This window comes from Solea solea, chromosome 5 (assembly GCF_958295425.1).
Source record: "Solea solea chromosome 5, fSolSol10.1, whole genome shotgun sequence".
Classification (NCBI taxonomy): Eukaryota; Metazoa; Chordata; class Actinopteri; order Pleuronectiformes; family Soleidae; genus Solea; species Solea solea.
Window position 1 is genome coordinate 20867613 of NC_081138.1, and position 27744 is coordinate 20895356.

Sequence of the window (27744 nt, forward strand, 5' to 3'; positions counted from 1 at the left end):
CACAGACTATAATGGTGCAGTTCAAGTTACCCTTCTTTGCTGTCTTTAGTTTTCCCTTCTTTCCCTATTTAATATGACTGATCTTACAAGAAATCCGACAAAGGCAGCTGTGGGAGGAATCCTGAGCTATAACTGTGATTCATGTTGCAGCAGATGCCCCCCCCCCCCCCTCATGAGTGTGCATTTGTGTGCATTTGTGTGCATATTAAGCAGCTTCCGCATAGGAGCTATGAAGGGGTTTGTTGCCAGGTCAGTACGATTTGCCCTTCCACTAGCTCTCTCCAAAGCAGTTGTTTTGAAGTATATCCAGCTTCACCCGCCTCCAGTAAAACAGAGCTGACCTTTTCCAGAGCTCAGGTCTGCAGAGTGTGGACTCTGAAAGGGTTGTGATCCTCATCTTAGCACCACTCTCAATGATTGTATTGATTTTTCTTATTGTAGGATGACTCAATCCTTATAGTACATGCAGTCTTATTAGGGACCTTATTGTTTATGTTAGTAATAATAAATATAAAACTAAGTGTATTATTATTGTTATTATTAGTAGTAGTAGGACTATAAAAAGAAGAAGAGGAAGAATCTGGATGTGAATCTGGAGTCATGGGTCCCTGCTAAATGAGGACAGACAAATAGGACACAAAGGAAATGCACGTATGAGTGCATATGGGTGCAGGTATAAAGTATGTATAAGTATATCATAGAGATGATTATTCCTTACTACCAAAATGTAAATGGAGGATTGTGGTTCGCAGAGTCTCGAAGAGTAGAATGGGAGCTTTCAGAGCTTATTTATTTCATTTATTCATTCATTCATTGACAAAAGGAAAAACATCAATATCATGATATGGTATTATCTACCATATCATTCATACGTTCATTCACACATATGCAAGTAGAACATGTTTTTAGGTTGTTCCATAAACTGACTACTTTCACAGAAAGATTCTTGTTTTTTAAAGATCTCTGTTCCATTTTAATTGTAATGGATTTCTCTTTCTTCTAAATCTTATTTGGGTCCGGGAAGCAGACATTCTCCCTACGTTTAAAGCTCAACTTGAAACTTTCCTCTTTAATAAAGCGTATAGTTAGGGCTGGTTCAAGTGAACCATCGCTTAGTTATGCTGCCGTAGGCCTAGACTGCTGGGGGGACAGTGATTATGCGACGAGCACTCTCTCTCTGTTTATTTTTACGTCTCTGACTCTCTCTGTTTATACATAGAAATATACACACACGCATACACATCAATCATAATCCAACATTTAATATATCCACATGCAAACATTTCATCTACATCTACGACATTTCCTCAAAAACACTTATCCTTTTACAATCCAGCCTCAACAGTTTGCTTGAACTCATCATTATTTCTGTACCTCTCCAAAAACAAGGACTGATGCTTTGCTTAATGTCCTCACATCCACAGATTGAAATACACATTTATTTAAGAGTGGCTTGTACACAAGGACACTTTAAATTTATACCGTCCCTCTCCGTCATGGAACATCTTTTGAAGGTTATCAGGGAACAGGTTATTTCGAGCTTTCAACATAATCTGTGTTGTTCTGAATTTCACTGGATCCATGACATTTCAGAATCCTTGACCCGGACTTCTACACTAGAACTGAAATATTCAAATAAAGGTGTAGAGTATAGAGTGTGTAGTGATTTACAATTCAAGAAAAAACATAGTTTTACCCATAATTCCGATTATTTTAGCCATCTTAACACTCAAATATTTTATGTGGAGTTTCATATAACCCCGTGTTCTATATAAGAACGTGTTCTCATAATCTCTATCACCACATTATCATTTTTAATTTGAACATTATTTTGTTTGACAGTTCCCAAGCAACATAAATTTTTCCTTTGTTCGAGTTAAGTGAGAGCTTATTTGTGTCAAAGCAACATTTTAATTTAAGCAATTCCCTATTTATATTCACCACCTGCAAGAGGTTTTGCAGGTTCTCATGACACAAAAAATATTTGTGTCATCAGCAAAAAAAAAAACGCACTTCTAAGCATTTACTGTATATGAAACAACACAGCACAGGTAATGTTGAGACACAATGACTTATACTAATCCACTTGAACAAATTGCTGTTTTTGATCAAAAGCCACCTCTCTGACTCCATATTTTTTCTAGTGGTATATTATGGTCAATCGTATCAAATGCTTTTTTTTAGGTTAATAAATATTCCAGTTGCATACTTGATCTGGATGACCCTTATTATTTTCAGTGAAAGTGTCTAACTGGAAGTTTTTCAAGAATCTTTGTTGTTGAACTGAGATAACCGTGACACCAGTCTGTAGTGAAAACTGTAAAACTGCATTATGTGCCTGTTTTTAACCAGAGCAACTCCACATAGCACTGCTTCTCCTAAGCTGTAAGATTTGAATTGGGCTGTGCCGCAGTGACGAACGATGCCTTCCACGTTTCGTATACAATGCTGCTTGGGGATTATTGGGCCTCTGTCTGACAGAAGGACACCCTATGGGCCTGTACTCAACAGTGAGCTAACAGTGAGGTAACAGTGAGCTAATGACTGTAACAATCATTTGCTTACATTTGGTCCCCAGGTTGTTAATTGAGTCTCAAACACTATCACATGTGTACCATTGGGAAATGCTGTTAAAGGTGACACTGAACCTCCTCTGCTGTTGCGTTAGGTGAGCCTATACTATTATATAGTGTGAAGATGAGGACACAAGTGTTTTATGGTCCTATTACAGCACAGCTGCTACAGCTTCCACCCATATTCCAACATATTCTCACAGCCCCCAGTTGATACACATCTGATGTAATACACATGTTGCAGGACCATAATGTATAAAAAGGTGATGGCGCTATTTTTCTTTTTTCAAAAACAAATATTTGATTTGTAACTACTTTAATGCTTAATATAACTCTGCCACACAACATTTTGCTTGTTTAACCCAGGTTTCAAATGAAAAATATTCTCTGCTCTGAAAGGACCAACTCAGGTAAACGTCACAGTTGGTCAGAGTTTGTACAAAATATAAAGGTAAATGCTCCCATATCAAAACACCTGTCCAACAAACACATAGGGAAGCAAAATTTCCACAATTTTGGTAGCAGTATAATACCATAGTGCCACAGTGCTGGTTTTACCCTTCTCTCCCTTTTTCTCCGCCAGTCTTGCATGCAGCCTCACAGCAGGAGTCTGCTTCTCGCTCTCTGTTCATCTTCTATGCTTCCTCAGCTTTAGGAATTTTAAATTAAGTGGCAGAGCTGGGGCAGCCAAGAGGAAAGCGAACTTGGCTTGTGGCCAAAGGGTTGCCTGTTTGAATTCCTGCCAGGTCAAGGGCTGGGGTTCCCCTGTGCAAGGTATCCAATTCCCATTGCTTATTGTTAATTAGACACTCTAAACTGACCCCAGCCACAGGGGTCACATCAAGTGTACTCCTTGTGCCAGACCCAAGCCTGCATAAACGGGAGGGTTGTATTTTTTACAGGGTAGATACCACAAAGGTTAACCTGGTTTTTTTTTGGGTTCAACTTAAGACAATCATATTATCATATCATCACATTAACTTTTAACACATTTTCACATTCAATATACCTTCCTTTGAAATAACTGACCCCACATAACCCTGTAAAACGAATGATGAAAATGTATGACATTTACCGAAGGGTTTTAGGAAAAATACAAATCTCAATTATATTCGTAATGTTTGAATGTTAACAGGTAGGTTGTCTCCAAAACAAGGTGTTATTCTACTGTTTACTTTGTGTAAAACACAAATAACTTAATTGATTGGTACTGTGCAATTACTGTAAAACTTAAACATGAAAAAACGTTGCAGGCTGGGTGCGGTGCAGCTGAATAACTAGAAAGGTTAACTTACCGGTTTCAGTCTCGGTCCCATCCCAACGGCAGGTAATCCAAACGATGATAACGAAAGAACAACGAAGGCGATGTCCCCATCCAGAAAACTCCAACCGTCCTCCCTCACACTATGACAGCGCTCCATGTTAGCTTACTTAGCTTAGCGATAGCGTCCTCCTGGCGTCAGCAACTCCCCGTGGACTTCAACTTGGCTCAGACTCACTTCACTCACACTCCATAACTTATTCACAATTAAACTTCTCGTGTTTCTTAAAACTCTTCAACAATTAACAGCTTCGTTACCACTTCATTACGTGGCTTCTAGACCAACCGCGCTCTCCTCTTTTTTTCGTCTCTCTACCTTCTGCTTATCCAACCCCGCCCTCTACTGGTCTCCTCCATGTCTGCAACCAGTTACTGCAGGTTACACCTAACCAATGAAATGCTATATCCAAGATTAAAGGCATATTTTCCTCACTTTATACCCTAAACCTATCTGTAAATATTAATAATTTATTTATTAATGCACCTGTTTACATTTTACCTTCTCATAACCAAATTAGTAACTATGCCCAAGTTGTTGTTGTTTTTTGTTTTTTTTAAATAGGGGCTACAATTATGTGAACTCATTCGCCAATGTAGACATTCATTTATAATTAAAAGTTTTTTTAAAAACACTTCAGCTATAGGTCATGGTAAACTCAAGGGACAGTCATTTCCTTGTCTTTGTCAATATGATGAACCAACGTAAATTAAGAGAAAACAAGATTGGAGAAGGGGATGCAATTAGTGACACCTGAGGTCCAGCTTTTGCTGACACTCACTGACATAATATGTAGTCAGCAATGTGTTACTTCCTTTGAATAAAATAATTGGTGAAGGAGAGGTGGGAGGAAAGGAGACGACAGGAGAGAAATAGTGGAGAGATAGAGACCAGGAACGGTTGTGCGTTTGAGAATTACATCCTTAATAACAATATTCATCATCACTATCATCGTCATCATCTCGTCCAACACTCCTCTCGCCCCAACGCCATCTGGGAATGGTTCCCACTCCTCATGCGAACCTCAGAAAAGGACAAGCTGTAGATAAGCGATGGATGAGGATAATGAAAACAACGTTAATAGTAATTGTAATAATGAGCTGCAGTGTCAAATCGGGATCTAAAACCTCTCCAAACAGGGAAACCTACACAATTCAAATGGAAACTGATTGTGGCTGTGGTTTAGCTGCTCTTCCACTTCTTCCTTTCCTGTCTGGAATTAATGTAGCGCAGTACTATTTTTGGTAAAATGTGCTTCATTTATTCATCACTGGGCCAATCCCTTCCAGGATGGACCCCCGAGCCATCAGGCGTACCCACGAGCTGAGGCTGTAATAAGGTTTTAAGTGGCTGTAGTTAATAATGCTGTGTTGGCATGACGCAGGGCGGATCTATGTGCAGTGTGTGTATCCTGGTTTGTGGTTTGTTGGCCGTCATCATTAGGCAGGTTGGCTGGCAAGGCACTTGGCTTTGTTTCTTCTCTTCGTCATATGAGCAATCTGTCATTTCATTTTAGCTCTCAGTTGTTGTGAGTCCCCATACAGGTCTGTCAATCACCTGACTGACAGCTCGTCGTCCCAGTAGTGGATGTCATCGCCACTCTGTTGTTCACATTCAGCTGCCATGGACAACTCGCTGTACTGATGCACAGGAGAGATTAATGTCTTTCGTAGTGTGACAAGTTGCTTCCCCGATACACAGATGTGAAGCTCAATCTGATGTGTGAGCAACATTAAGTGAACTTTAAATGTATGGGGGGTTAAGTATAATTTATCCAAAACCTCGTTTTGAATAGTAATCACCTTTGCATCCCTATTTTTTATTCCCTGTAATGTTTGGATGTTTAACTTGAAAGAGGTTCTCTAGAGAAGTCATCAGTCAAGTTTCCATCCAAATGTAGTGCAAACTTTCTCAAAATCACAAAAAGTCAGAGTGATGGAAACCATGGGACTTTGTGGTGAGACATGATTTATTGATGCATGTGTTGATTTCATGCACTGAGTTCAAAGTGAACGCCATTGAATAACACGGAGCTCCCATAGAGCTGGTATGTCTTCACAGTCCTGTTGCCAAAATTCCACCCATCCGCAGCCCTCATCAGTAGAACCTGCTTTTCACGCAACATCAGAGCTGTCAGTTGATTTAACCACTGAGGGCTGAAAACCCGCCAAGTTTGGCAGCACAGTCACACGCTACAAGCCAAGACAAAAGCCATAAAGGCAAGCAGCCACAGCAGGGGCAAGGAGTAGCTTCTTCCACTGCGATGATAAAATACAGCAAGTTTAAACTTTTAGGTCAGCATCATCAACACAATAACAATGTTGGAGAGGCTACATGAGCCCCTTTTTCCACTAGTGTGTCACAACTTTTTTTAGTACCTGCTCAGGGCGACGTTCCAAGCGAGCTGAGTGACGTCTTCAGACTGCCGGCCACTGATTGATCAGTGTCGTCACAGGAAGAGGCATGAGCGCGACGTCCGACACAAGAATCAAGCCGAACAATGCCGCACTGTAGATCAGTTAAAAAAGATTTAACAATCCTAAAAACGTGGGTTAATCTCCAACCATTACCAGGGAAAGGTTCTAAAATCTCATCATTCTAAAGAGGGGTCTGTTGTATTTAGCAACAGAAGTGCATTTCAGTAAGAGTAGAACAAATCTTTTTAATTAACTGATTCTAATGATTCAGTTACACTGAAAGCAACTGCTTAACAAGTCACTAGTTTGTAGAGCCAAACCTTGTAGAGGCTGTGTTTGCCTCTACAAGGTAGTGACACCATCTAGTGACAACGTGGCTATTGTTTTAAGATGACAGGAGCTCATCACCTCTAGGATGTCTACAGTCGTGTTATAAATAAACATATCTCTCTCTCTCTCTCATTGATTCTGAGAGACTTAAGCCAAACACAGTGCAAAGGGTTCTTTTTAGTACCAACTCACTATATAGTACTCAATTTTGTAGTAGCAAGCACCACTTTCAGTAAATTAGTCTCCGATACGAGTCTGAGACCAGTTCTTCCTGGCTGATTGCCATTTCCCTTCATGGCCCTATTCATTGTGTACATTAACATTACATGCTCTAAGTGAGTGTAAAGGATGCATTATGTCTCCATTTTCATTAGAGTGTGTGTGTGTGTGTGTGTGTGTGGACACTGCAGTGTCTCTTAATACACGACACACACACCGCTTCTAAGTGAATTCTGTTGTTCGGCGAGTGCTTTAAGAAACAGGAAGTACATTAATGCTCATCACATCACGAACCCCTCAGTCTTCAGAGTTTGGTCAGCGATGCCGCTGCAGAGTGGTTTTGCATTTTAAAGTTGAATCTTTTGCCACTTTCTTTTCTGCCTCTGAGCATGATATATTCCAAAAGTGTGGGTGGAATTTTAAAAAGAAAACATAAGAAGACTTAAATGTGAACCTGTTCAAACTTTGTGTGTTTACAGACACAAACATGTATCGCGGAACAAGCAAGAAATCTCTGAACCAGACTCAAAGTGTACGGCCATCTGCCTCGACCGGCTGGGGTAGGAGAGAGGAGCGAAAGGAGGGGGAAGGGAAGGGGATAGGGACAGAAACCAGGGGTGGTTGTGTATACCTGATCTGTCTTGTGTAATTATAAATTACCATTATGGTAACTGAATGAACACGTCCCCTGTCTCAGATAAGATCTTTAAAACTAAGGGTTTCTAAACTCCCTCAAATCGATTTAAACACTTGTTCTGTTGTCACACTTGGTTGGCTACTCCAGCACACCAAAAGTCAACATTCAAGGTAATTGCTGTAGTGTTACAGTGTTTGCACTCGGAGCAATTCATCAGTGGACACACATTTCTCAATCTAACGCAAAACAGTCAGATACGACAAAGGAGCCACTCACTGTCTCGTGTTTTAGAGTCACAGCGCGTCTTCTTTGTGTATTCTTTATGATGATCTTAAATTTGAGTCTTAATTATGCTGTTATATTTGCAATGTTTTGTTTGTTTTAATCCATCCTAAACCTTCTCACTATTACTGACCTTGACTGTGCCTGAGGAGAAACATAGAGTATGAAGAGATCTAAAGCATTTGACAGGAGGTGCACACTGATTTAAAAACAAACAAACAAACGCCTGTGTCCCGTGTTACTCATGGAAAAAGGTAACAATTGATTTACAAGTAAAAGTAACATCACTTCTTGTATTATATTATTGTTTAGGTTTTTCTATAACTCCGCCTTTAAAGCTGCCGTACCAGTGGTTCTTAACTTATGGTGTCAGTTCTGTCTCATAGGCAGACGTAGTTGGGAGTTTTTGCTGTTTTCATTGTCAGTCATTCCCAGAGACTGGATCGGGACCCACAGATGAGTCCCTAAATGAATATGCTAAAAAGAAATGTCAGCCTTTTTTCTTGCAATTTATTAAAATATCATGCAACTTCTTTTTTATTATTGTTATTGATTTAGATGTTATTGTCTGTGCCATTTCTGTGAAAAATATTCAGAATGGTATAAGATGCACAGATTTGTCATGATTGACGTTTTTTTTCAAATGGTTCTGAGAGCGAGAGTCATCTTGGAAAACCACTTTGGGAAACGAAACCCTGGTCATATATCATAGCAAATGAAAGCGTCTGTATGTTCTGATACGGTTAGTCACGCTAGGGCACTGAACAGAATTTTGAGGTTTCATGTTAATGTGGAAGGAAATGCAGGAAAGCATTATTGGACAAGCAGAGTATTTCAGTTTAAGCAAATACAGCTGGTGATACACGGTCAGTGTGCATTTGAAGAATAACTCACACAAAAGGAACAGTAACGCATTAATAAGAACGTAGCCGCCTTCGGTTTGAAGTTGTGTCGGCATTGGCTGCTATAGTTTATCCCTTGTGACTGCAGGTTGCAGCACCGCCTTCCTCCAGTGTTCCCGTGTCTTCTTCTGACAGGCCCTCCCACTCTCATTCACACAGTTTCTCTCCCACATACACACAGATGCACACACATGCACCAATGCACACGTCCCCTTCTACCTTTCTGTCCATCTTATCTGGATCTCTGCTGGATGGGCTTGTTCTGGCTTGTTGACTGCCCTCCTTTAGAGAACACAGCTGGGTGGAGGGAGAAGAGGAGCAATGCCCAAGGCCTTGCACTGTCAAACCGTAAAATCATAGCACCACAGCAATGCGTATGATCTTGTATAAGAAGTGGGACAGTTATCTTGCAGACTTTAGGTTTTCTTAAAGTTTTCCTCTGTATAGGGCTTGGAAAAACTGCAGATGTCTGAAAGTGCACACAGTGTGACACTGGTGAGAGAAAGCAGCACTGTGTCTGTGTCTTAACAGTGGCAATGACGGATTGGACTGCTACCTAAAACCAAATGTGTCATTTTTTATTGAAAGAAGAATTGTAAGACAGATCACTTGCAGACAAACTCAGAAAGGCCTTGGCCTACACTGAGTCACTGACAAGCAAAGTGTTTCAGCAAAAAAGCTTCTCTTTTGAAATGTCTTCAGACAAACAGCAAGGTACAGTATTTCAATGTCCACAATTACAATTAGATACTGTACATTTGCAGTAGGAAGCTAAATGTTGTGTCCCCTATTTTTGGTCCACTTTGTCCTGACCCCTGGATTACTCTAGTTCTAGTTGTTGTTCTGTTTTCTTTACCTTGTTTTTTTTAGTTGTCCTTGTTTGCTGTTTTATTTTGTAGTTGTGCTTCCTGTTCTGGCTTGTTGTGTTATACCAGTGTCATATTAGTTGATTATCCCTAATTATCCCTAATTATCCCATCATTTGGACTCCCTACATGTACAATTGCAATTAAAGAGTCACCAACAACTAGGCATGACAACATACATACACGCAAGGCCATCTTCTCAAAGCTCAGGAAAATATTTTGTATAGATTTCCTCTGTTTGAATCTTAATAGAGGCTCAATAGAGGTTGTGTTACACTCACAGAGCTTAACCAGGTCATAAACCAGGAACACAGCTACTACAACTACAACAGACCTGTCTACCACAAGGATAAATGTATGTACACAATGACTGTTATACACAAACACACGTCCACATGGCTACAACGTACCATACACTTGCATATGATGATGATACGGTGGCCCTGCGCACTCACACAAACATGAATGCATCTACTCACATGTGCCAGCAGCAGTGGGTGGTCCCCGGCGAGGCAGAAATGCAATAATGGATAATGACAGGGTTTGACTTTAGGAGAGTGAGCTGAGTCACGCTCTGCTCACAGGCGATGAATAAAGGAACGGCAGTGCTGTCTGGATATTCCTTACTGACTGGATTTCCTTTGATACCTTACTATTCCTGCCTGTCTCCCTTGGTAATCTTGCTCATTACTCTGTGCTGCTCTCCAATTCTGAGACTAGCAACAGTGGCCAGTGTGACAGCAGAACAGGAGGAACAAAAAGTCATCCTCACTGGCTGCCGAGCAAGAGTCAGGGGCCAGTGGTTGCACTGTCTGTGTCTCGATGAATACTGGATTATTTGGCTGTCCCCATAGACCTCTCTGACCATCATTGGCCGACGAACAATTACTGTATCTCACATCTCTTCAGCATGGCAGCCTCTGCTTGTCCAAATTGTGTTAAAAATGGTTAACAATGAAGTGTTTTATAGAGATTTGTGCTGATGTTTTTGCACATAATGTCATCAGCTTACAGGGAGATGCACTCCTTTCACATGGCTTTGAAGTTACATAGGCTTGGTTTGGTGAAAAGAACCAATTAAAAAAGTTCTGTGAAAGCAGCAAGTAATATATTTTGTCATGCTTTTTGATTTCGGTTGCTGCTGTTGGACCACAACACTTCAGACAAAAAAAAAAATACTGGCTGGTTTCACTTTTTATTTTTCACAGGCTGATAATATAAAGAGGAGCTGTCTGAAAACTCACCCTGCAAAAGCTGTCAGACCTATCACCCTGTTGTCTCTAAATGCATCCGCCCCACTGAGTTAGGTCCAGAAAGCCCCGACTCGGGCCAACATTGTTTTGCCAAAATCATCATTTGTTTCACTCCAGTCTGCTCTCCCAAAGCCTCGGACGCAACCAGCTCTGACAAAAGGTCAGATGCTTAGTTTGTCTGATTAGCCAACTACTGTTTTAGCGAGGCACCTTGGCAAATCTATTCTAGGTATCTTCAACTTGCACTCCCTCCGATTTCCCAACACATTAAATGTTGAACTCCCTCCATCAGTGTCACAATGACACGCAAATGCTATTCCAATTATTCTGCATCCTCTCGGCTCACTGTCAATTAAGCAGCGCTGGTAGTGCAGCATGGCTCTCGCTGCACCTCTCTGGCATTTCCTCTGACAGGGAGACATAAGTAGTCTGAGATAGCAGAACGAAGAAGACCTTGGGGCTCAGTGAGAATTTGAAATGCTGCAGCCAGGTTATCAGACCACGGAAAGACCCGTGGGATCCAAGACATTTTGCCAAGGATTTTTTTTTTCTAGTTAAAAATCAACACTCGGCGAGCAGCAGTTGCCTCGCAACAAGAAAGTTCCCGGTTCATATCCCGGGTTTGGGCCTTTCTGTCAAGGAATTAGCATGTTCACCCTGCGTGTGCGTGGGTTTTCTGCGGGTTCTCCACAGTCCAAAAACATGCAGAGGTTAATTGGACACTCCGAAATTGACCGTAGGTGTGAATGTGAGAGTGGACGACTGTCCGTCTCTGTATGTCGGCCCCCTTGCGATGAACTGGCGACCTCTTCAGAGTGTATACCCAGCCTTTCACCCCGTGTTAGCCGGGAATAGACCCTCATGTGGAGGCTAAAGTGGCAGACGATGGATGAATAACTGGCAGTGAGCAGCATGTGCTGTAAGCTGCAGGAAAAACAAGCCGGGTTTCTTAAATGACACCTCCACTCTGGGTACCGTGGGGCACCTGCCGCCTGACGCATGTAAGTTATTTCAGGCTTACGGGAGTGTCACTCAGTGTTCACTCACCCCCCTTCCCCCCTTCCCCCCTTTTGCAGTGTTCACAGACACACATTCACAACTCTCATTAGCACAGAGCTGTAGAGAGGCTGAGTAAATGCTGCTCTGTTCAGATGTTCACACACACACTTCAATGCTTGTCAGAGCCCGAGCGCTAAGTGACAAGAGGCCTCGGTTTAACAAAAAAAAAAATTATTTCAGCGTCTTTATTTCCATTATTAGCTTTATTAGAAGTAAAAAAAAAAACCTTGCTCAGCATATTGTGTTAACTGTGTGGTGGTGGTTTATTATTTTGCTGGAGAGCCCACTGACCAAGATATAAAGATGTTTGAAGGAGTGAAGCCACGTTCTGTTCTGCGCACCTTGTAATGCAGGACAGCTAATCAATCAACCACACTATTAACACTGCAATGTCAATGAGGCTTAGGGTACTTTCAATCATCTATTAACCTGAAATGGATATCTTTACTGGGGGGGGGCGAGTTCTGCGGCATTTGTATGCGTCCACTGCACATGGATTAAGGCATCTTGTATTTGAGTCCGATTACTGTGTCTGTTGACCTGATTTAATATTCAGCCTGCACATTGAGCCGAAACTGAAGAGAATGAATTGCTAGACTGCAGAAGAGACGCCTCAGCTTGTCTAACTGACACACTGGTAAGTGTTAAAAATATCACACGATACAGTCAATCACAAGCCTAGAGTTCCCTTGCTTTGATCAAACGTTCTGGTTTTTTAATCCAAATAAAAGAATGGTAATTTAGGAGGGGTCTCTTTTAGCTAGTGTTGACAAATAAAATTAGAATTCTACAGCCTGATATTAAAAGTCATAATTAAACTAACATAGTTCAAAATGCTGTCTAACAAAGTGTCTTGTTGGAAAGATATGGGCTATGCTGGTCTAGTCTTTGAAATTGAAATGATGATGGTTCTTAATTGTCATTTTGAATCTTCAATGGAAAATAAGACTATACAATGTTCTTCACATCAAGTGTTAATTCTGAAGCTGCTGCGCTACCAGTCTATACATCGCTTAGTATTCAGCCACAGTCCCTGAGTTTTTCTCACATGTCTGGACTCATCATTCCCCGCTGTAATCAGTAGTGCTCAAACGGGAAAACAAGGGGTGTGTAAGAGAACGTGACTCAAATAAGAGGACAGGGTAAACAATGACAGGCCCAGTTCCTGTTCCCAATCACACTGCAAATAGAGGTGAACATGGGAGCACGGAGGCTTAATGAAGATCTAGCAGCACCTGATCACAGCACCTCAGCGCGCCGCCGATGCAACAGCAGGTCAAGATAAAAAGACGTGACTTTAATCTAAATAATAATAAAAAAAAAAAAGAAGTTGCTTCCAAATCAATGAAAAATATATGGTGGATAATAAAAAGAGCTGCATTACAAAAAAAAGTGTCCTTTCCGTACAATCTCCCTCTCACTAATAACACCATTCGTTTTTTGTGAATGATACAGAAACCATGTCGTTACATGTATCTCTGTCGCCTCAGCTAAATTTAGCCCTCATTTCAGCACCGGGAGCTGTTCACAATCCATAGGGTAAGCAATGACCGTCCTCAACCTTTTGTAGCAGTGTAACGCGCTGAGTATGCAAGTTTTCATTTGCTGTGTTTTTATCCACTAATACGTTAGTGTATTATGTGAGTTCCTTATCAGCAGGAGGGGCGGCGTGTAAAAGTCCCAGAACACTGAGTGGTGACACTGACACAGTTGTTAGAGGAGGTTATTTCAAGAAAACAGTGGGGGGGGGGGGGGGGGGGGGCACAAGCACCCACAGAGCAGCATGTGAAATTATTAGGCACTTGTTTTGCATTTGGATGAAAAGTCAGTGGATCAGACAGTAGTGTTGCAGTGGCTCGCATTGTTGCCTCACAACAATGAGGGTCACTGGCTTGGATCCCGAGGGCCTTCCCGTGTGGAGTTTGCCTGTATGCAACCGCGTGTGTGCGCATGCATGGGTTGTGATGGGGTACCGCAGATTTGGGATTAGGCTCATTTGACACGTAATTAATTGCTGCTTGCAAATGAGCTCCCTCTCTCGCGGACATGGGTTTCTGTTGTGTGAGGAGGACTGACAAGCATTTCCTTTGTTTGTGAGACCCTAAGGTGAAAGAAAGGAGAGAGAAAGGCAACTGGGCATTATTGATTTTATGACGGGTCACACCAAAGGTAATGAGAAGGATGAATATTTACAGACAGTTGGTATGCTCTTATCTATAGAGGAAAAGAGTGCGTTGATCAATCCTTGCTCTCTTCCGTGTGTCTTGGCGTGGTTTTTGATTTATCAGTGTGTATTAACTCAAGTTTGAACATTAAGTTATTTCTACTTGCCCTATTTTTTATTTTACAGCTTTCAGGGAAGATTAAGATGAGTGCCTCTTTACTGACAGCATGTGGCTATTGATTATTAGATCGGGATTTAAATATACAATATATCTACCTGTATATGATTTAAAAATGAAATAAATTAAAGTACATTATGATAGCCATAGATGGCTAAAAGGGTTGATATTCGATAGTGGAGGCCTGTGAGCATATACTGTATTGAATCACTCTATTATTGTACATGGAAAATATGACTCTAAGATGAATGCCTACACCTATGTGACTACACACAGCCATCTGTAAAGTTTCTCAGTACCATGGCTCTCTTCACAGTACGTCTGTTGTCTCTCCCTCTTTGAACAGTCGACTCAGAATTCAGGCTACAGCAACATCAGAGCATATCACTCCTCTCGTGTCATCATCATCTCTGCTGAAATCCTCTTTTTTTCTTTATCTTGCAGTGCTTCTGCAAGCCCCAGGAAATCATTCAGTAGCTCCTCCCGCAGATTTGAATGCACAAATCTTTTATCTTGACAACACAACAAAAACTCCACTTAAATTGTGGTCTTTTTTTGTTTCCCAATAACTTCCCCCTGTCATCGGCAAGGGAGTGGTTGACAGCAGTAGTACTGCAGTGTGTGCCCATGCAGCGCCTTGGTCAAGAGTGCTGCTGCAGCATCTCGAGTGAGATATATGCCAATTAACGACTCCTGCACCTTGTCCTGGCTGAGATGATTCACTTAACCTCAGGCTCACGGCTGGCAGAGATGACAGGTAGCATTTTGTTTACAAATCCCTCCTCATGCAAGTTGCCGGGCCCCATCCTCTGATATAGTGAAGTGATAGGAAAACAAGTCACCTCCCACCACACCCACACATCCAGCTCTCTGACTCTCTGTTTCCATGGAAATCTGCCCTGGCAAGTCTTTGCATCTCCTAACCTTGAATGTATCCCGAGTAGGATCAACGCTGAGAATAATATTTCTTGTCAAAATGAATTGCCATAACAGTAATCAGTGTCACATTTGATACCTGCTTTGAGTGACTTTATATCTGTGCAGTGTTACCAGCAGGGGAAGAAAATTTGAAGATTTGATGATATATATACACGTGTCTATCTATTCATCTATCTATCTATCTATCTATCTATCTGGCTATCTATCTATCCATCTATCCATATATACATATACATATATACTATATATATATACATAGTACTGTGCAAAAGTCTTTTAGCAATGCTTTATTAGCCATACTGTGTCATTTTTTTATATTGGAACACATCCAGGAAACATGTATGCAGTTTTAAAATAACACATTGTATGGAGATAAAAAAAATGCTTTCACAGGTTAAAGTAATACTTCACCGATTTGCATTTAGCTTTGTATTACTAGAATAGGGGTAGTATTTTGTAGTTGGTAGTAAATTGTGCTTCCCAACCTTATTTTCCCCTGAGTTGAGAAATATCTTCATTCTTTCTTCTTTTTTTTTACGTGCCCACCAGTGACACTTGTTCCGAGGCTTGAAACTGCAACACTTATTCCACACTTTTTAGACCCACTCATTCCCAGAATGTAAACAGTGTCCGCCATCTTTGCTAACAATTACGCTAACAGGACCAAGTGTCAAAGAAAAGAATGAAGACATTTCTCAACTCAGGAGAAACTGAGGTTGGGAAGCCCAATTTTTCAAAAATACTACCCCTATTCTAGTGATACAAAGCTAAATGCAAATCAGTGAAGTATTCCTTTAATTAGCTTTACTGGAACAATACCACAACCTTGCCACTCTTAAACCTGCAGTGGGAACCCTACTTCATGTTGTCGGTAAAAACCTATGTTTTATAGTATACTCACTACTGTAGACCCCACAAAATAAGTGTGGAAGAAGTGATGATGCTGCTGCACTGCCGAGGTGTTAATTGAGCACCACGGCCTCTCATCATAACTTCATCTTCCACCGGGCTCAGTTTTTGATCTCACTGAATGTTGATGCAGTATCTGTATGCTCAGCCTGTGCTCTGCCACAGACAATTATGAGCCAAAGCATGTGTTATTTACGTTGTGTGTAGATAAATTGGTGGTCTTTTTTTTCCCCACTTGATTTTCAACTGATGACAGAACACATACCTGGTGATTTACAGTCGGTTTCCCAGTCAAAGGAGCCCATAGCTGCTGTTACAGACACTGTGTAATTCATGGATGTCACTAATAACTCTATCCTAGACTGCATCTCACCTGCGGTCTATTTTAGATTGTCCTCTTGACATAATCTGCATGTTTTTGGATAATGGGAGAAAGCCGGAGTACACAGAGAGATACACAGAAAGGACCTCGGTCATGACCTTTTTAGGCAACATGTTGCTTCACTGTATCAGGAAGACAACACGGATATTCCAGTGAATGACCAGTTATCTCAGCACCTCTAATAGTTGTGCTTAGTAACTATTGGTCACATCAGCTGTCCTGATCTAGCTGTCGTTTGACTGTCGGCCAACGCACCAACTCAGGAAGATATGTGGCCACCACTCCCTGCATTGGCAACGGATCTTTGCAATGGTGGATGGAGTGTTTAGAGCCATCAAGCTGTATGTCAGTGTTTTCTTTGCAACTTGCTTCCACTGCCCCCGAGTGGCCAAATGTAGAAGGAGTCAGTTTCTGGTGCTTTAGAATAATGAATACCCATGTAAAAGTATTCATTCTGCACCTAAATGCACATTGTAACAGCGTCACAAATTACATCTGCGAAAAGGCCAAAAAAGTCAATTTCACTTTAATACAATAATTGAGTAAGTACTGTAAGTCCAGCTCTTTATCCACCACAAAATAATACAGTACATGTTACCTCTAACAATATAATCTGATTAATAGGATTAACAGTTTGCATTGTCTTGAACCTCATTGATCACTGACTTGTCCACTTCACTTTTTTTTTCTCTTACCACAACAGGTTGGAACCTCAATGAATCATAGCTTACTGCGTCATACCTTTGTTCTTTAACGCTAACTCGAGTATAACCTCTAATACCCTTAGAGAGGGGAATGCAAGGAATGTAATGCAAGGAATGTAATGGAAAGGTTGCATGGCACAAACTAAGTTGGGTGGAGGAAGATATGCTTTGTCTGGTTCTGTTCTATTATAAGTGGATAAAAAGAACCTCACCTTTATTGGTGAGCAGGTTCCTCTCGTTGTAGAATTTCCAGATATGTTCACCCTCAATCTCGCTGTTAGGAGCAAACATACAAAAACAATCTGTTTCCAGCAAAGCTTCAATACTTCTACACCATTTTTTTTTTTTTTTTAGTTTATTTTATTCAAATAAATTTGGGAAACCCTTGTGCTTCTACATGGGATTTCAAGGATGAATTCTCCTCACCGCACGGGATGAAACCTCCGTCTCACGATTTATGTTTCACTGCACAGCAGTAAAAATCAATAGCGTAGTTATGCTGAACGGAATTGACTGAGTGTGAAATTGCGATGAAACAGCAACTATTACCCTCAACCAAAGAGATACTAAAGAGATAAATGATGTTTACAAATCCCATTGAAATTTGGATTATGTTGTTATATTACATGCTATCATGGAGAAATGTTCCTCACATGAAATGTAATTTCGGCTCCTGAGACTATTGCCCATTTTAGAGCTGAATTAAAATGACTCTGTAACAGGTTTATAAGACTGGTTTAATAAAATCAAATTGTGCCATGTCAGAATCATTTTCACAGCAACTTTAACAAGACAGTATTGTCACAGTGCCGTGCGGCACATTGTATAAACAATGTCAATGTCATGGTTTTCAATTGACTTACTTAAAGAACTTAATTCAATAAAAAAAAAACACATTGCTTGGTACGTTTTCTCTTGAATTCTGTCACACGTTCAAATGATTGACACAATCAAGGCTTTTTCACTCTGCTGTTGTTGGATTTTGGAGTGTACTTCGCCTTTTGTCCCATGTCACCTGGGATTGGCTTCAGCTCCCTGTGGCCCTTATGTGGAGGACACAGTGGTAGTCAATTAATGAATATTGTATGTTGGGCGATCAAATGGCGCAGCAGCACCCAAACAAGACAAGAACATGTTACACACCAACCTCCGTAGACCAATTGCAACTTCTTTTTCCCTTCTTGCTCCAGCGTCTGGTTGACAAGAATTAAGATACAGAGCCAGACAGCAACACCGAGCTTTCTTGAGCATACTAATCTAAAACAACATACCATTTTGGCAACACATTCTATTCCCCGTGTGAGATAAAGCTCTACAGATCTCATCACTTAGGGAAGGTTGTGGCCTGCATCAACAGCCCTCCCTCCTAACCCCGTGTGCAGGTTCCTATCACTTCCACCCTCAAATTGGAAGTGACAGCCCACTCAGGCAGAGGTGTCTTCGCTTCCCCCATCAGCAGCCATGCAGCCCCACTCAGAGCTGTCAGCCTGATAACACATCAGCGGGATGTGGGGGGGGCATAGAATAGGAGATGTCCAGCTGGAGACAGACCACTAAACATGTCGCCTGTCCTGCTGCCGCACATCTGCCTTACACCGAGCACCTGTCTCCTGGGCTGCCACAACACCGATCTGTGTCTCCATCACTCTGCTGCTGCCCTCAATTCAGCAAACTGCACCTTTGCGTGCTACATATTTGTCAAACTTTCTTTCTTTCTTTCTTTCTTTTGCCCACAAATGCATTTTCACCGCTTCTCTCTGCCTTTCTCATCGCACAACTCGTGTACCAACTTCCCATGCTTGTGGCAGCTCATTACAGTAACTCAAGTACTCAAGCAGTCATGGTGTTTTGGCTATCAACAGTTGACAGGCTAAGTGATAGGAAGCCTTCAGTGAGAAGAGCCTCTGATGCATTTAAGGCACAAGGACAAAAATTGTACGTTGTTTACTAAAGTGCTGATTTTCATGTCACTTTTATCTTCTCTCTCTCCCCAGGCGCGATGCTCGGAATCACACCGCAGCAGTCCACAGAGGTACTTGTTTACTTTATATCTCCCAAAACACAAACACAGCTCCCCCTGTTATCTACTTGAAAAGGAAGTGATTGTCAGCCATGTAGCGCTCAGCATGTCTGATAGAATCTTGGTGAAGAGGCTGACCTCACACAGTGCATTCAACCAAGACTACTTTAGTGAGTAAATGGTCTCAGGTTCCCCAGAGTCTGATCACATTTTAATTATTATTATTATAATTTTTTTTACATGCATTGTTTGGATATGCATTTGTGAACGCCTGTCATGCAGATCACTTCAGTTGGGACAACAATGGCTAACTATGATTATCCATCTCTTTTGTAATTTACATTTGGATGTCCTTCCCTGTGTTTCCCGACAGTTAACTCAACAAAAATGTTGCCATCACCCTGGTGAAAACGAAAGTTGGGCTAAAAGATGTCCTAAATGTCCGCGTCTCATTATAAAGGCATTAACAGAGGACTCTGAATTAGGCCAAATCTATAAACTGGATCTCTGTGCGTCAGACAGGCAGCACCTGACCCCTGTTTGCTCTCGTCTCCGCCGTGATCATCAGCGCAGATGACAGTCCTCCATCAGCGCAAGCGCAAGCTCTTAAGGACGTGACACTTACTGTATATGTCACGGGATATAGATCGCTGTCCCATGCTCGCAATGCTCATCAAACTGACAGGGATGAACCACTCCCTCCTCTTTCCCTCCACATGTCCCTGCAGATGAAATAATATGGCAGTTTAAGTCAGTCAGTCAGGAGGGGAGGGGGATGAGCCTGAAGATTCATGCTGGTCTCATCACCTTGTCTGTTGTAATATTAGAATTACACATCCAGTCCATTGCCTTTATGGTGTCATTACAGGATGTAATTGAAATAAAATATCAGAAAGCAAAATTGCCTTCAGCATCGCCTGATGATAATCAAGCAGTAGATGATTCTAATTTAGACTCCCCCATTAAGTGTTTATTAGACATGTGCTTGAACACATTCAGCCTTTTGCTGAAGGTGTAGTAAAATAGCACCATCAAGTGGCCAAGTTTGAGTACAGACAAAAACACTGTGAATCATTATTATTAGATTCAAATGTTGTTCTGGTCACAATACAAGTCCGTTACTACATGTTACAGTCTGTGTTCTCCTTCTTTCCTAGATTGTGTCTTCTGAGAATGGAGAGAAAGGCAACGCTGACAACCGTCAAGAAGCAGAAGCCGTCCTGACCAGCCTGGTCACTCCAGTAAAGCTCCCACTGAGTCAACAGGACACAGATTCTCATCAACGCAAACTCCTGAAAACTAGTCCCCCGATCAGTCACACCAACGCCAATAATATTACCACATCCTCATCGGACTCTAATGCCTCTGTCCCGTCTGTCCCCTCTGTCCCCGATGTCCCCAAGAACTGGTCAAAGGTCTCCGCAACCGTGAAAGCCCGTAGGGATCTGGTGAAGGAAATGTGTGCCAAGTACAAAAGCAACATCCCAAAGAACATCACAAAAGGACACTTATATCACGTCTTTGTGGAGGACAAATACAAGTTGTTGTACTGCCAGGTGCCCAAGGCAGGCTGTTCCAACTGGAGGAGGACACTGATGGTGTTGTCAGGCTATGCCTCCAATATTGAAAATATCAAACACGACACAGTCCACTATGCCAGCAACCTCAGGAGTCTCAACAATTATGACAATGAGGGTGTGATTCACCGACTGAAAACCTACACCAAAGTCCTCTTTGTCCGAGAACCAATGCAGAGGTTAGTGTCAGCGTATAGGGATAAGTTTGAAAATCCAAACGACTACTACCACGGGCTGTTTGGTAAACCCATCATCTCCAAGTACAGGGTGAACGCATCCGAGGAAGCCCGGAAGACAGGCAACGGGGTCACATTCAAGGAATTCATACAGTATCTACTGGATGTCCACCGGCCCATAGGAATGGATATCCACTGGAATCTGGTGGACAAACTCTGCCACCCTTGTATCATGAACTATGACTTCATTGGCAAGTTTGAAAACATGGGAGAAGAGTCCGACTTTCTCCTGCGATTGATCGGGGCACCGAGTGACCTCAAGTTGCCGACATTTAAAGACAGGAACCCAAAAGACAAGAAGACCTCGACGGATGTCATGGAAAGTTACTTCTCCCAGGTCACTGCAGAGGAGAAACAGAAAGTCTATGACTTCTACTACATGGACTACCAGATGTTTGACTACTCCAAGCCTTTTAATGATCTACATTAACCGATTACTGTCGGGCCTCTCGCATCACAATTGCATTCCACTATGTCCACATCTCGACCATTTAACTCCAAATGAAGGAATCTATGTCCCTCCTGTCTTCTCGTTTTCTCCACAACCACTCGTTTGACCAATTTCGAACTTTGCAAACGCTTCGTTTACGATGTGTGAACTGTCGGGAGAATGGGCAGACAGCGAATCCGCCCCCCGCATTTATTTCTAGTTTGAACTGAGACACCACCCTTTGACGATGTCAACCCAAGACATAATTTGACAGCACTGCACTAGCGATCATTCACCATCAAGCTCAGTCACACGCTCACACATGGATCTTTGGACCGAAGAAATAGAAATAGAACAATATGATGTGGTATTAAATACTTTATTTACTACTAGTGTGCGGTGAGGTACAATTATAAATAGAACTATGGAAAAAAAAATAGAGATTTAATCGTTATTTTGTTATTTGTTATTTGTAAAGCTACTTGACTTCCTTGGTGGTGGATTTCTAGCGGGGCCGGTCGACGATCGGCAAGAAATGCGGAGGGGATGCTAGTGACAAAGAGGCGAGACATGATGGAGAATAATAATAAAAAAAAAGGCTAGAAAAAGAACAGGTTTAAAAAGAAAAGCTTTCATGTTTCGCTTTTGTCGTCCCCTGAGGAATTCTGAGTAATTACCAAAGCCTGCTGGGGCCTCTTCCTCACATTTACCTCGGTGATCTTGCGTAGCCCTACTCCTTCACTCCCCAGCTTTTAGAGATGCTTATCCCGTCAAATGAAGGACAGAGGTGAGAAAAGTGTGTGGGCCTGATCAGTTTAGTGGGCATGTGTGACGATGATGACGCGAGGAGGTTCTAAGTGGTGGCACCCTCATCACCCACTCCATGTTGATTACAATTTCTATATCATAGCTATATAAACATATATATATATATATCATAGATTTATTTTCTTTTATAAATAAAGTGACAGCCCAAAATATAAATTATAAATGCTTGTAAAAAGGCTTTAAAAAAAATAAAAACGTGTTTTATGGGGCATAACACACACACAGTAGGTGGGATTGAACCATAATGATACCTCAGCTTCAGTAACAGTCACCACACCAGAAACAAACCCCCCCCCACCACCGTGTAATGCACCGCAATTCATTAGAAATATTACAAATTGGACGTGCAGTAAGTTATGCCTTTATGTATCAACACGTAACAGTATGGATATTTCACGTGTGTTGATTTATTTCACATTATACATGTGGTGATAGAAAATGAAACACTGTAAAGGGCATATATCTTGAAAAATGTGTAAAGTGCTGCCCGCTGGGACACTGTGTGCACCTATTGTAGCATTTTTTTGTATTTCTAACTTTGTTGGTTAGGTCCGTGCTTTATGGTATAATGCATACATTGTTCTAAGACCACAGGACTTGCAGGGTACAACATCTATTACTGCAATAGTGTTTCCAACTTAGTGGTCATTTTGTTTCCTTTTGACAGCATTGAAAACTTTAAAAACACACAAAAACAAGTTTGTTTACATTTGCTACCAAATATGAATCACTCCAAGAATGTACAACGGTGTTTGAAAGAAGCGACGGCGGCCCAAACTTCTCCACGTGTCAAATCCAAAAACCAGTCCCCCAACCAGTTACCGTACGACTTACAGATCACACATCCTTCCCTCTATCACACACACACACACACACGTATATATATATATATATATATATATATATATATATTCCACTATATAGGCTTTTTTCTGACACTACTGTGTAAAATTGTATAATGGGCATTCAGATGATTGTATATTTTTCTATGTATTTCTAATATTCCTCTCTGTGGAGATGTTTATTTCCCTTTTTGATGTCACTCGTTGTCGTTTTTAGTGATACTGCTATCGTGTTGTGAAACTGAAGAGTTTCTTTCCAAAACAAAAATATCCACTGGCTAAAAACTACGCAAGTGTACACAAACCGCAAACAAAAGTCTAAAAATACTCAATTGATGAAGAAACGTATGCGATCGTTTGTGCAGAAGTGCAGATGACAGCTACGGCTGAATGACTAATAGATAGTTCATTTATTTATTTAATTATTTATTTAGAAAAAGAATGGATATCTGAAATTTTGGAAATGAGCTCTTAATTCAATGAATAATCCCTGTTCTCTTAGGCATCGATATGATCGTAAAACCCCTGTACAAATGAGCTGCACTCCGCCTCGTCACTCATCCTGGCTAATGACATCTTATCCAATAGCAACCGCACAGTGTGTGTATGTGTGTGTGTGCGTGTGTGTGTGCGCGTGTGTGTAAAAGCAATATACGCCGTTTAGACCGCTTTACAATCTCTTTCCCTTCCATGTCTTTTGGATATACAGTAACACGATACACGTCGCAGGTATAATATCCTGTGTCTAATGACATTGAAGAACTGCCCTGCTCACGTTACAGTCCCCCCCCCCCCCGCCTGATGCAGGTCAGACCACACAGTGACCACACACAACGTGCAATGGCAAATGCAGAGGCACCTCTTTTGTGGGGTTAGCCATCTTTCATTAAAATGGTTCACTCACAGCATCTTAAATGATATTAAACTGATGTATGTACAGTATATCGCACTCCTCAGTGTCAGCCAAGGTATCTTCAAAAGAAAGTTGAGTATAAAATTGTCTTGGGTCACCGTGTTGAATAACTAATTAATGCCTATGATGCAAAAATAAATATATATGTATACGTATATATATATACATACATATACATATATACGTATATATATAAAATAAAACAGATACCCCCTCAAAAAAAACAAGTAGGTAAAATATTTCTTTTTTTCTATGAGGGCATGGTGCAATGATGAACTGTGATGCTGCAAATAACCTATGGCTGGTTGCCATTATTTTGTTATTATTATGTCACTATTAAGCTATACACTTTACAGAAAATGTATTTTGTGTGACAAAATATCTAACAGTGATTTATTATTGATTTTTCTGTTGCTTTGTTGCCAACAAGTAAAGGGAAATTTACATTATTTAAACCTACACACACTATAATCAACCTTTGGAGACGTTTGCTGATGGTGATCGTATGAACCTTTGTCAGTATAGTGCGTTGGCTTTTGCTATTCCGAAATTGTTTTTCCGCTGTGGTCAGATTATAGCTAATCTCTGGCCAGCACAGCCGACGGTTTGATGAGTATTGCTTTTGCAAATACTGTGTAAACACAAAAGCTTAATTACAGTAACAAGTGAATGTATAACTGTTAATCATTGGTGCAAAATTGTGTAAAAACATGATCTTAACCCCTTTGCCTTATTTTACACTGCCAATCAAATGGTGTATTTCAGGAAGATTTCTTCTTCAGGTGGTATGTTGTTTCTGACTGTCTACTAAATAAACTGTCTTTGACATTTTCAGCGTGTGTCCCGTTTATTTTTGTGTGCGTTCGATTTACGAATGTTGACTGTACAATCTCTTTAAAAGGAGGACATGACAAACTCCACACAGGAAGGCATCAAAACCAGTGACCTCCTTGCTGTGAGGCAACAAGTGCTAGTTACTGGACTATCATGTGGTCTGCAATGCACTGGAAAAATGGCAGACACTGTGGGCGAGAGGAGTTTTGTGTGCACCGACGAGGAAACCAAAGTATTTTTCCACTTTAGTGCAAGAATCAGATTGAAATAAATGATCAATAAGAGCGCCAAGCAAATGTTGCTTGTCTTTAAATACGTCGTTAAGTTAAGCTAAGGACTTCTCATCCTTCTTCTGTGGTGAGCTGGACCTTGAATTCTGCTTATCGCAGTGAAATGACTAAATATTCAATATTCAATGGCAGTGAATGGAAACACCACAGAATGATTTCCTTAAAGTGTGCTACACAGTTTCTTGTAAGGTTAAGGCAAATGGCAACACTAACATGCCAAAGTCAGGGATGATACAGTGTCTTCATTTTTTAATTTTAATTTTTAATTTAATTTAATTTAATTTAATTTAATTTAATTTAATTTAATTTAATTTCATTTAATTTCATTTCATTTCATTTCATTTCATTTCATTTCATTTCATTTCATTTCATTTCATTTAAGATACTTTATTAATCCCCTTAGGGAAATTATTAGCAGTGTCATGCAGTGTTACTTACTAAACTAAACACAACAGGTTTAACCAAAAGCTGTGTCATTATTTTTCAAATAACTGAGCATATAAATTTGAACCCAACAATGAAATCAACAAAATCGGAACAAATTAGGCGTCATACAAAAATATTTCTTGAGACTTTCTTGTCACTCAATGACTGTGATGTGGTTTGCTCATACAACTGTTCGTCAAAGTCAAAAATGACAAACCTGTCCAGGTTGTTCCCCCTCGCCTTTTTGCCCTGTGTCAGTTGGGATTGGCTCCAGTGACCCGCAACCCTCATTTGGAGGATAAAGTGGTAGATTGGCATTTACATTTAAGCATTTAGCGCATGTTTTTATCCAAAGCGACTTACAAAAGTGGAATAAGTTAAATGGAAGGAGTTTTGGAAAGAAATCCACTAGATAGTGGAACAGTGGACTGACAGAGAGGGTGTCTTGTCCTGCATGTAGGTCCACCATTTCAATTATTCAGACTAAAATATTACTCTATTTTATTTCTCTGTGAGACAGCTCACTAGGTCTGCCCCATCGGAATTTAATTTGCCCCGTATAGAAAATGAAACGTGAGAAAACTGTGCATGTGGACCATTATCTAGCAGATGGTGACATACTTCACAGAGTCATATACATGCACTGAGTGGCACCAGTTCACCTCGGGCAGCTGTGATGAAGTGTAATGCGGCACAGTCAGATCCACGTGTGCAACAAAGCAATGTAAGTCCATGCAATCACTGCTGAGATATTTCAGGAACGACTGCGAGAGAAAATTGGAATCTTCATTGGAATTACTCACATATTCTTAGAACCAGATCTGCTGTTCAATATTAACAGCCATAACTTATAATAAGACACAAACTAGGCGCCTTTCATGGTTCCCCCTCCCTAGACACCAAGGCGCCAGCCATCTGGACCGTATAGGGTTACTAACTGTATATATCAGACCTGGCACGCTGCTCGCAGGCTGCACGCTGCGATGATGCCTTACTGCCTTACAATACAATCTTTCAACTTAACTCATCACTGAATCCAGAGGTCCCATCCTAGGTCGCCTCGCTCTGATAACCAAAAATCTCCGTAACTACAACCATCCACCAAGAGTTAACATACCAGATTATTGGTTAAAAAAAAAAATCAGGAAATTACAACAATATATTCCAGTTACAGAAGACAAACAACACACAAATGTCCAATGCAGCAAGGCAAACCCGGAATAACATAAACATATAAAATAGCTTTGTTCTCCGTCTGTCTTAATTTAACCAGAATACCAAGAGCTTGCTCTTAAAGACCTAGTAGACATGGACTAAAATTAAAGCTGCAAACCAACACTGTTCCAAATAACACGAGGAAAAACAATGAATGAGTTGTCGGGAGCTGCATGCTGCATGCGTTGTCAATGAGTGTTTGTGCTCCTGCAAAGATGATGGAATATAATAATGACTGTGGGTCAGACCAGCTGTCAGTCATGTCCGTGCTGAGAAAATGTCAGAGGGGAAACAAATGTGAGAAATCCGTCCTTTGCTCTTGCAGTGTTGTTTGTCAGTCTGGCGTGTTGTGTGTTTCCCACATATTGTGAAAAGTGTACTCCCGGAAAATCCCGAAGGATATCCTCTTTCATCCAACTGTTGGTTTATGTGAGTTGGCAGCTCGTATAACACGTTTAAGTATGTGTCAATTGACTTCAGATGAGCAGAGATGATTTTATTCCATTTAGCCTCATTTCAGGAGGTAAACTCCCAAGACATTCAGTAATAACAAAGACAAGGTGAGCACTTTTTGTCTTTGCAGCAGGAAGGACCCGGGTTCACAACCCTGTCAGAACACGGCCCTTTCTGCATGTTTGCATGTTTTTCCCCGTGTGTGCGTGGGTTTTCTCTGGGTTCTCCGCTTCACTCCCACTGTGCAAAAACATGCCGATTTGGGGATTAGGCAAATTGGACATTCAAAATTGACAATAGGTGTGAGACTGGATGGTGACTAGGTAGGTACACCCCCCCGACCGTCATGTGGAGGATAAAGCAGTAGAAGATGATGAGGAAGAAGAAGAAGAAGAAGAAGCACCTTTCATGCATGGATAAAACATATAAAACATTACTGATAATAAAAGGGCTTGAAGTAACAAGAAAACAATCTTGAAACAAATATTTTAAAATGTTATTGCATCTCCAAAAAGTACATTTGAAAGATAGACGTTAATACCTTCAC

The 27744-nt window shown here is 41.0% G+C and overlaps 1 protein-coding gene and 2 long non-coding RNA genes across 6 annotated transcripts in view; 1 reads left to right on the forward strand and 2 right to left on the reverse strand.

Annotated features, from left to right (window-relative positions):
- The window catches only part of LOC131459766 (uncharacterized), a 42882-nt gene extending 38652 nt beyond the window's left edge, over positions 1-4230 (reverse strand). For both annotated transcript variants that reach the window (XR_009240281.1, XR_009240280.1), the window contains exon 1: positions 3869-4230. This is a non-coding gene — a long non-coding RNA (uncharacterized LOC131459766). The remainder of the gene's footprint in view (positions 1-3868) is intronic.
- Positions 1-24813, forward strand: part of LOC131459762 (carbohydrate sulfotransferase 8-like) — a 123346-nt gene extending 98533 nt beyond the window's left edge. For all 3 annotated transcript variants that reach the window (XM_058629853.1, XM_058629855.1, XM_058629854.1), the window contains 2 exons: positions 19128-19165; positions 20311-24813. In XM_058629853.1, coding sequence (XP_058485836.1) covers positions 19128-19165; positions 20311-21396 — 1124 coding nt within the window. In that variant the 3' untranslated portion in view covers positions 21397-24813. The remainder of the gene's footprint in view (positions 1-19127; positions 19166-20310) is intronic.
- Positions 5844-19851, reverse strand: LOC131459767 (uncharacterized). Its single transcript, XR_009240282.1, has 4 exons — positions 19779-19851; positions 17346-17407; positions 6271-6400; positions 5844-6150 (listed from the first exon to the last, which is right to left on the reverse strand). It is a non-coding gene; the product is annotated as an uncharacterized LOC131459767 (long non-coding RNA).
- Positions 24814-27744: the final 2931 nt, after the last annotated feature.